This window comes from Haplochromis burtoni, unplaced genomic scaffold, assembly GCF_018398535.1.
Source record: "Haplochromis burtoni strain Fernald_Lab_line unplaced genomic scaffold, NCSU_Asbu1 Contig_7, whole genome shotgun sequence".
NCBI classification, from domain to species: Eukaryota; Metazoa; Chordata; class Actinopteri; order Cichliformes; family Cichlidae; genus Haplochromis; species Haplochromis burtoni.
The window spans coordinates 4965651-4975479 of record NW_024582368.1 but is presented as its reverse complement, the minus strand read 5'-3'; the positions used below and the strand labels follow the sequence as shown (position 1 = coordinate 4975479).

Below are 9829 nucleotides of genomic sequence, written 5' to 3'. Positions count from 1 at the left end.
GACCCTTTTGGCACTCTTAACAAGATCTGTGCTTGTTTGTTGATGCATATCAAACTAATAACATTTGCTTCCTTTGTAAATACAAAAAAGAAACTACCCTGACTGTTTTCTTTTCTATGCTTCTCATATCTGACCCATGCAGGACTTTTCACTCCTAAGCTCCTTGGAAGACTAAACACGCTAGCACGAGTTTCTCGAAGGTCCCGGTGACTTTGTAACAATAAATCTGCTTCAACAAGTCCTGTCTGAGGACTACGCTGTACATCTGTGATCCTGTGTTTGTGTGTGCATGGTTAGGAGTGTTCCTGGAAGGGGGCTTTGTGGACTTCCTGCTGCTCGGTACAGTTAACACGTGGGCGATGGACTGTGGACGTGTAGTACATGAATGTGTGCACGTGAACACACACGCACATATTTGTGTTTTTGCGTTTGCATTCTCCAGGGGTCCTGCATGCAGCAGTGCCAGATGTATTCTTACCCAATGCTACACAGACAAAACCATTAGCTGTGAAAAGTTTAGCTATGCAGTGTTTGTGCTGAGAAGCTGAGGAGGCACAGTTTATTCACTGCTTGGACATTTCTTGCGCGATCCTTTTGTGGTTGCTGAGTGTATTTACTCAGAAATTTTAAATGCTTCAAAGTGGTGCGTTTATCACTAGTTTGCATTTGGGTAAACACTACTGGGTCTTGGAGTGACTGCTAATAAACACCAGAATACAGTCAGTGATCTTTAGCAGTATTTGAGAAAGAAGCTGAAGGAGGTTGACAGAATGAGGTTCAGAAAAGAGAAGGTGAGGGTGTCTGTCTTCTATTTAGGCAAAATTGCAGCTCAAGATTTGTTTTTGTTTTTTTGTTGTTTTTTTTAACAGCTCATAGTTTTTTGAGATTGCCTGAATGTAATTCCAGAGGTGCTCCTCTTCCCCAATCACCACATGGCATTTGCTTGCCAATAAAAATGAGACTCGGCAGATATAAAAGCAGCAATTACTGTCACACAGCTTTTGTCTGACGCACTGTAATTTGTTGACAAGTGGAGACTTTTTGTGTCATATTTGGATTGAACTTGTCGCATTCTGCCTCTGCTCATTGTCAGCACCAAGTCACGCACGCACATAGCATACTTCTACAGACGTTAAACACATGCCGTCCGCCTCGTTTTTAACGTCTGCCCGTCTCTTCTTTCCTTGCCAGATCCACACATCAAGGTGTGCGGGAAGAGGGAGAATGTAAGGGAAGCCAAAGACCGAATAATGTCTGTCCTCGATACAAAGGTAAAGAAAACACCTTCATCACAGTGATTAAAAAACGTCCTTTGTGTGTAAACGGGCAGCTCTCAGTCTTCTGTTTCCTGCTGAAGGTGTTTTTCCACTCATCTGTTATCAGGTTTATTTCACCTGAACTCTCCCACTGACAGCAATCAACTTTCCACTAATCAATCCCAACACTCAAGTCTTGAGTTTCTCAGTTTTGCAGTGTGTGCATGCAGGCTCCGTTGCCATGACAGCAAAAGAATTCACATAGTTGGGTGACTGGGCTCTAGCACACCCTAGGGGCAAGAGGTCGCTTGTGCACTTTGTACAACCCACACAGAAGAGCTGCACCCAACTGGCATTGTTTATAGCATTTTATATGGTTTTGTCACGAAAAGGCCTTTTTTTTTTCTTTTTTCTTTTTTTTTTTTCCCCTCCCCCCCTGGAATACACAGAATTATTTCAGAATTTTTATTTGCTTTATTCATTTTTTTTAATAAACAGCATATTTTGTTGCTTTGATTCTGTTCTAAATGAGTGCAGCATGTGAGTGTGTTTTTTTAAAGAGTGGAAAATTGTAAAAGTAATGACTTTGTGACTGTTTAGATGGCGTAAAGGGGGACACATGTTCAATAGGCCTTTCAGTGAACCAGGATTTACAATCAGAGAAATAGCAGGGGAATCAGGGAATCTTGGACCTCTTTGTTGTTTAATATTGTAAGGTATTTACTTTACAGTGTCTTCAAATGCCTCGAATATTGCTGGTAATTGGCAATCTATAAATACAACTAAAAGAAATTAAAATATCACCAAAAAAGCGAGAGGTCTATTAGCTTGTTTGTTTTTTGTTGAACACACAGTTGTAGCTCGGGGAGACTATAAACTCCACAGTATGTACCAGATGGTTGCTTTACCCATGGGCCGGATGGGTGTATTTACTAGAAATGTCTTCATTAGTGCAAAGCTGTAAATGCAGTTTTGTTTTGCTTTTTTCCTTTAGTTTATGTACAATGTTCTGTACTTTTCTCACCTCACTGATATTTTTCAAGGGTTATCAGTCATCTTCTCAACCCCTATCACTCTTTCTTCTCATTAGAGTAACAGGGTGACTCTGAAGATGGATGTTTCCCACACAGAGCATTCACACGTTATTGGCAAAGGAGGCAACAACATCAAGAGGGTGATGGAGGAGACGGGGTGTCACATCCATTTCCCAGACTCTAACAGGAACAACCAGGCAGAGAAAAGCAACCAGGTTTGAACCTTTTCTTTAATGTCTTGGATCACTGCTCTGCATTCTGCTGCCCAGAGTGTTTCCTACCATCATCCCTTAAAAACGGATTTTCTTAGGTTTCAGGTTCTAAATAACTCTTTGATCTGTGTATGCAGCCCTCCAATCCATTTACTAGCTGTCACGGGGTCTCAGTCTGGACAGGTTGCAGAGAGTTGGTTCACTCGGGTGTTTTGATTGGCCAGCTCAGAGGAAGCTAGTATGTTTTGGCTGGCCTCACTAGAATAGCACTAGGATCCTGCTGTAATTACCATTAAAGTATAGTAAGAGGAGTTGAGGAGAGGTCCAAGCATTAGATATCTGCTCTACACCTGTGTATGAAAGAACTGACAAGTTCTTTATTTTCAAAGGTCTACTCACCTTACTCTTACGGTTTCTCTGTGGGCTTTGCATAAAACAGTTTGCACTTATTCCAGATGTAGATGGTTAAGCTACTCCCCTCAGAACTCTGTATTTTGTGCATTGCTCAATCCCCTCCAGTCTGATGATGCAAGTATGGGCTGATAAGCAGCAACACTCTCCTTTTAGGCCCTTTAAGCTGTGTCTGTTCTCTGGTATCAAAAGCTTTCAGTCTGCATCAGAGCCTTTGAGAGGGCAGGCATATTGACAGTACAGTTTTATTGATGAGCACACGGTACATTACTGTGAAACTCAATGAAGGGGCTACTTTTGATTCTCAGTAAAGCTGATGAGCTTCAGGATATTGTTGAATCACACTTAAGCAAAGCTTTTTTATGTTAAAATCTACAGTGCAAGTGTATATTTGAAGATTTTCTTCATGTAGCAGAGGTGAATTAGAGTGACCTGCTTTGTGTTGATTTAATTTTTTTTTTGACAGCAACACTTAAACTTTATATTTGTTTTGGCACTGTAGCTGTGTACCGTGCTTAAGGTCTTTCATGGATAACGCTGCTGAATCGTCTTTAGAGTGAGGAACGAGGATCAGAACAGAAAAAGCTAATGAGATCATTTATCACCCTTTTCATTAGTCTTTAAATTTAGTTCATCTGGCCTCTCTTTTTGGTGGTTATGCTTAAAAATTACTTGGTTAAATTTGCACGGTTGTTTTTACATTCACAGTGAATTGCATCATTGAGTCGAGCAGATTCATGACACGGTTCAAAACATTGCCTGCAAAGATGTCACAATTACATGAAACCGTATGCAAAGTACCTTAGTCTTGTATTTATCTTGGAGTGCGGGGGAACTGGATGACTGATTTACATCATTTACTTTTTATTATGAACAGGTGTCCATCGCAGGGCAGCCAGGCGGGGTGGAGGCAGCTCGAGTAAAAATAAGGGTAAGTTGGAATTCAGCCACGTTTGTCTTTGAGGGATACTCCACCCATAATTTTGAGTATCAAAGGCACATTCCCTGCAGACTGTTAAATTTGCACTTTTAACCTCCGTGGAGCAGACCGACTGTGCTCAGTTTACATTTCTGAAAGTTGCCGCTGATTTTAGTGCTGACCAATTTCTTTAAGAATAGATTTCAGTGTTATTTTGTAGTGCAGAGTTCAGCCAGATTGGACTGTTTTTAACAGAAAATCACAAGGCTGCCTAATCAATCCCACTTGACTGTAGGATTGAGTTGTTGATTGGGAAATGTTGATTTCTCATGATGTAAAAAACAATGGTGAGAATGAAGGATTTTGCTCAGCCGTACTAAGTAACAGCAACTGCAAGTACGAGTGTGTGTTTGAAACGATGTATAACAAATAATAAGAGTATTGCCCTAAATTTACCTCCACCTATGCCGTTTCCTGTTTTCCTTTGCCTTTGGCTGCTCCACCGGAGTACATTTGACCAGGCAAAATTTCAGCTGGACTGCAGTATCCAAGTGTCCATGTCTTGTTCCTCTGGTCAACTTGGTCTCTCCAGCTTGTGTCATCTGAAATACTGTGCTTACCAGCACCAGCATGTCCAGTACTATTCGATAATTACTTGACATGAAGTTAAAATAATTAAGGACAAAAGTTTAAGACAAGAAATAGTCACATAAACTAGATTTTAAAGAATATTCTAAAGGACATTTGAAAATGTGTAAATCATGACCATGCTCAAGAAAATGTCAAAATTAGGACAGTCGAGTCAAGTCGCGCACCCTAATCCTTCAGTGGAAAAGCTCCAACCTTTACAGTAGGTAAATATGTGGCCCAGGCATAGTTTCAACACTTCGTCTAAGCCACAAGCACCATTCCCTACTTATTCCCAGTCCACTTCCCAAGAACAATTGTAAAATAAAAGCATGAGCAACGCTCCCTCTGGCAAGTCTATCTCAAACCCATTTTCTAGCATTTTTTCCATCTTCAGTTTCATTCTGACGGGAAGCCCAACCTTCAGCTTCATCTCTGAGAGCAAAAAGACCTCGTGTGCTTGTGTGACCTACTACATCTTTAGACTTTTACTGTATTTCAACACCACAGCAGTTGTCTAAAGTGAGCACATTCCTCCGCTATGAACTGACCAAAACTAACATGGCGATGTGTGCTTTTGAGAAAGACGGAGTGAGTGTGTGCTGGAGGGAAAAGACAGGAAGACAAGGTCACGCTGGATGTTGTTGCAGTGCGTACTGGCAAATGTCTGCATGCATGTACCCATATCTCTCCATGTTTAATGGGTGTTTTCATAAGCAACAAATCAAATCCCAGATCATCTGCTTTCTTTGCTATGGATGAGGGGAAAAGAATAATCAAACCGAACCATACCAGTGTTGTACAAAGAACCACAAAGAGTTTTGTGTCCTCGAGAGAAGACGCAGTCAGCGGACAAGTGAGCTGAATAATAAGAGTTTCCTCTCCTGTCTGTCAGCTTGGTTTCTTTCAGTGGAAACCTTGATACTTACCTAGTCCTGGAATAGCCAAACATATTGTATGTGCTGTCAACAGTGTTATAAATTTGACATCCAGTTTAAGGCAGCTGTCGATGAAGGAGTGTTATAGTTTGTGCTCGGGCATGATTAGCGATCAGGCTACATGCGCCCACTTCTTAAAGCAGATTAGGGCACGGTTCGCTTGACTGCACCGTGGCAGAGCAGTCACGATACTCTAACAGGCGGGCACAGTACAGATCGCCTAACATTGTATACATTTCATCTGGTCAGCGTTAGCTTCACACTGAAAATGTCAACATACTTTAGATGTTTACGTGGTATACCTGCGTCCTGTAGTCATCACCGACTTGGATTTCATCTCACCAAACAGAATATTTATACAAAGCCTTGGACGTGCCATCAGAAGCTGTATCCCTGTTTGCCTGGAGACAAATCAATGGCTTGATTTAGTTTTGTTGACATCTTTTATAATGTGTTAAACTGCTACTGTAGTAACTTTATCTTGAGGTGGAGTTTTTCCCCTCTCAACACCTCGCCCTGTCCCGCCTCTTATCCCCTCTGAAAATATCTCGAAGTGTCTACATTTTAATTTAGTTTTAGCCATTTGACTTTTTATATTGTTTATATTTTCATAATCTCCTCCCCGGTGCTCCTGTGGTTCATTTTTCCATTTCCAGCTCTGACAGTCTGCTATACTTCTTTCACTTGGTCAGAAAGTTGGATCAATATTAAAAAAAAAAAAATCACAGTAGAGAGGCGGAAAAGGGGGGAAAAACGAACCATGATTAAGTTTTTCTGGTATCAAGTATTTTTGTTGCACCAGTGTTTATCTTTTCAGTTTCACATCAGTAATTCTGGCTTGGATTAAACTCAAAAGTCAAAAAGTCCAGACAAAACAAGCCAGGTGTGTAAACACACTCAGACTGATTATTGAAGGGCTAATCTTCTTTCTTTTTTTTTTCTTTCCCTACATTTGGTGTGAAGTCAGCAGATAATTCATCACCCTGGATCTGTTAAAATATAAAGGAAAACTGTCCTCCACGTTTTCTAAAGCCCACTAAGTGCCAGAGCTTGTCTAATTTCTTAAAAGTTAATTGTTAAGATAACCTAAGATGCGTTTCTGGGCTCACCCTCATCATCCAGTGCATGCCGAGTGGCATCGATCTTGAGGGAGGGGGGAAAAAGTGGACTGGACAGTTATTTCGAATCTTTTTCTTTTTTAAGTTGTGTTGAAATTGAAAAATTCCACAGTAAAATGCATGAGGTTAGAGAGTTTACCTCAGTTTCTTGTCCTCCTACATAACTCCTACAGTTATGGTTGCTAGTTAGACAGAGTACTATCTTCTGGGTGGGCATTAGACCACATCCTCCCCAGTCGTCTTCTAAAACCAGAAGTGGCTGGTTTGTTCCTGCATTAGCAATGCAGCTAAGGGAGAATCATGTCCCTTAATCATTCAGACACACCGCAGTGGACCTACAAGGTCTGCCGTACTTCTGATGCCTTCTTGGGTGGAGATCTGTTTGACTCTGTAACAAGCCAGTTGTTGAGGTGATGGATTCTTGGGGGATTTAATGTGGCTTTCGGAGATGGAGCTGGCAGGTAGGTGATGAAAGGTCTAGCTAGTTGCGTTACCTCAAAGATATTTTCATTTTTCTTCATCCCTCACCCTTATGTCAGGACAAGTGAGGCCTTTGAACAGCACTTTCTGTTTGAATACATGTGAAACCCATATTTGCCAAGCTGTCCTTTTTGAAAAAAGCTGAACTCAGCTCCGCCGTGAAAATCAGACTATTCTTCATTCAGTTCTCGACTCCTGCTGGTCTGCTTGTCCTCCCTTGCATTTCCCTCAGTGCTGACCTAAATTTCTCGAACCCTCGGAGAGCGAGTGCTGAAACGTGATATAAATGTAAGGCCAAGCGCATATGGGACTGATCAGGGATGCATTTCTTTGGTCAGAGCAATTCATGCTGCTTGCCCTTCACTGGCAGCCAAAACCATAGTGGCGCTCTGCCCAAGAGTCAGTGTTTGGATAAGTGTGTGCGTGTGTGTGTTCATTGTCTTTATGAGTGTGTATATGTGCATTCCCTTCAGTTTTTCTGTATAAGGGTGTGCCTGTGAGATTTATCTCTCTTTTGTGTGTATATATAAGCATGTGTATGCATAAAGTAAAGTTGTCAGCATCTATTTTCTTTGAATGAAGGCTGTGACACAAATGACAGGAACTGTTATCTGTTGCTGGTCCTGTGGTTTAATTCAGTGACTTGATGTATGAGAATTAATGTATGAGAGTGAACAGGCCATGGACCACTAATGTTTTAAATTTTAAACCATAGTTGGATGTTTTCATGTAGCCATAATGATAAAATGATGAAGAATTTTATTTCTTCTTTCTTTTTAATGTTTTTTTTTTTTTTTTTTTTTTTTTTTTTTTTTTTTTTTTTTTTTTTTTTTTTTTTTTTTTTCCCTTCTTTTTGCTGCCGGTGCTACTCAACTTCATTTTGACTACCTTCCCCAGATTTATTTATTTGGCCTGACAGATTTACATACCAAGTGTTGCCACCTTCTGTTAAATGAAGGATTGTTATGGCTGTGTGTCAATTCACATAAGTCTTCAGTATGTGAAGAAATCCCCCTTTTCCTTATGCGTTTTTACTTAATCGGTGTAAGTCACTAATGTTTTGACACCGGCTGCTATGTTCTTTCTGTCATAATTTTTTTTGAAGAGGGGGAAAAAAAATCTGGTTCCACATGTTTTATATTTTTTCCTACAGAAGCCATAACAGTTTAATAATAAGCTCTAACACTCTGCAGCATTTCAGCCGCCATCACTATGCTTCCACATGTTCAAAGATGATGGTTGTCGCTTACTGTTAATACCATCCCTTCCTCTGTCCTCCTCCTCCTTCCACCTGTCCCGTCACGTTACAGGAGCTGCTACCTCTTGTGCTGTCTTTCGAGCTCCCTGCAATCATGCAGTCTGACCCCAGCTCGCCCACTGTGCAGCACATCTCGCAGACCTACAACCTCACAGTCTCTTTCAAGCCCCCGACACGTCTCTATAGAGCCACAGGTGTTGTTCGCGGCTCACAGAATAATGCCAACGCACTCAAGGTAAGAAGGATCTCACGGTTTAGAAGTGACTAATGGTCTGTGGCATTTGAGGGTTGTGTGAAACAGATGGTCAAGGCTTTTTGTTACTAATTAATAAGAAAATTATGGAGGGAAAAATGCACATTACAACTTTCCACAGACTAAAGCGATAAAAAAGTACGACATTGTAAAACATGAAATGCATGAAACCAGCAAATGCTTACATTTTATAGCCAGGAACCAGCGAATATTTAGCTGTTGACTCATTAGTCTGTTTTAAGCATTTCCTAATACTGCACCAGCTGTATTAATAATGTAAACTCTGTAACGTCACCTTTTTACTTTGTGGCAAAATTATGGAAAGGCCAAACAGCCCTTGTGTGTCCTGTAAAATGTGCTTGAACTCTGACCTCTGTACTCCTTCTCAGTCATTTCAGTTCTGTAATATTTTAGTGAATCCATTTACATGTTGAACCACGCGCCAAAAAAAAGGGTTTCTTGAGCCACGCGTTAAGGCCCACCAACACTTTCGGCATGCCTCACTTTTCTCATATAAACCGCTTCATTACATTCGGCACCACAGGGGCAAGAGAGTGCTGAGAGATTTTTGGTCACTCAAACTGGACGGCTGCTAGTTTAGCTCTCCACTGCAGGGGAGACTGTGTCCCACTACTGTATCAGCAAGTCCACAAGCTCCCCTCAAATGAAACTGTACTTTAAATTAGTCTCTGAGTTTCTTGCAGTTTTTTTTCCTGCTGCTTGTGTATGTTCGTAATCATACTGTATGTTTCCTATATATAAACATACAGAGATGTATTTCCTCAACAGGCATCTGGCTTAGGATAGTGCCAGGGAGGTTTCTCATAAATCTCTGCCAAACAAATCATAGCCACCATTCCCCCACCCCACTACCAAGCTTTAGTTAACAACATGGAGTTAATTTTAGTTTGCCAACAGTTGCGTTTTGCATATGTGCATTTCTGCGTTCATTTATTCATCAGTGCCAGTGCACTTTTATTTGGATTTGTATTCTCGTGTGCATTTGTGTGTTCCTATGTACAGCACATGTGTTCATATGCAGAAACATTGCCCCTGAGTTTGCGGTAGGTCTGAGGGGTCAGTCAGGACTGGGAAGAATGCCAGATGAAAGCTGAGGGATCGAATTTGTATGCTATGTTGTGTGGTGGCGTGAGACCCTTAGTGGTTTTGGCAATTCTTAAATGTGCTCTATGGATTGTTGTCTTATGTTGGCCACAGTGTGCAGATTCCTGTAGAAGAGGGGAAATGACATACTTTACAAGGCCAAGTGATGGCTTGCAGAGACTGCAAAGAATGAGACTGTTAAGATGGCCAGCACAGTTT

At 41.1% G+C, this 9829-nt stretch overlaps 1 protein-coding gene across 1 annotated transcript in view; it reads left to right on the top strand.

Moving 5' to 3' along the window:
- The window catches only part of LOC102299199 (protein bicaudal C homolog 1), a 55427-nt gene that overhangs the window by 27878 nt on the left and 17720 nt on the right, over positions 1-9829 (top strand). Inside the window, exons 4-7 of the mRNA XM_005914222.3 lie at positions 1192-1271; positions 2347-2505; positions 3791-3844; positions 8306-8488. Of these exons, the coding sequence (XP_005914284.1) occupies positions 1192-1271; positions 2347-2505; positions 3791-3844; positions 8306-8488 (476 nt within the window). The remainder of the gene's footprint in view (positions 1-1191; positions 1272-2346; positions 2506-3790; positions 3845-8305; positions 8489-9829) is intronic.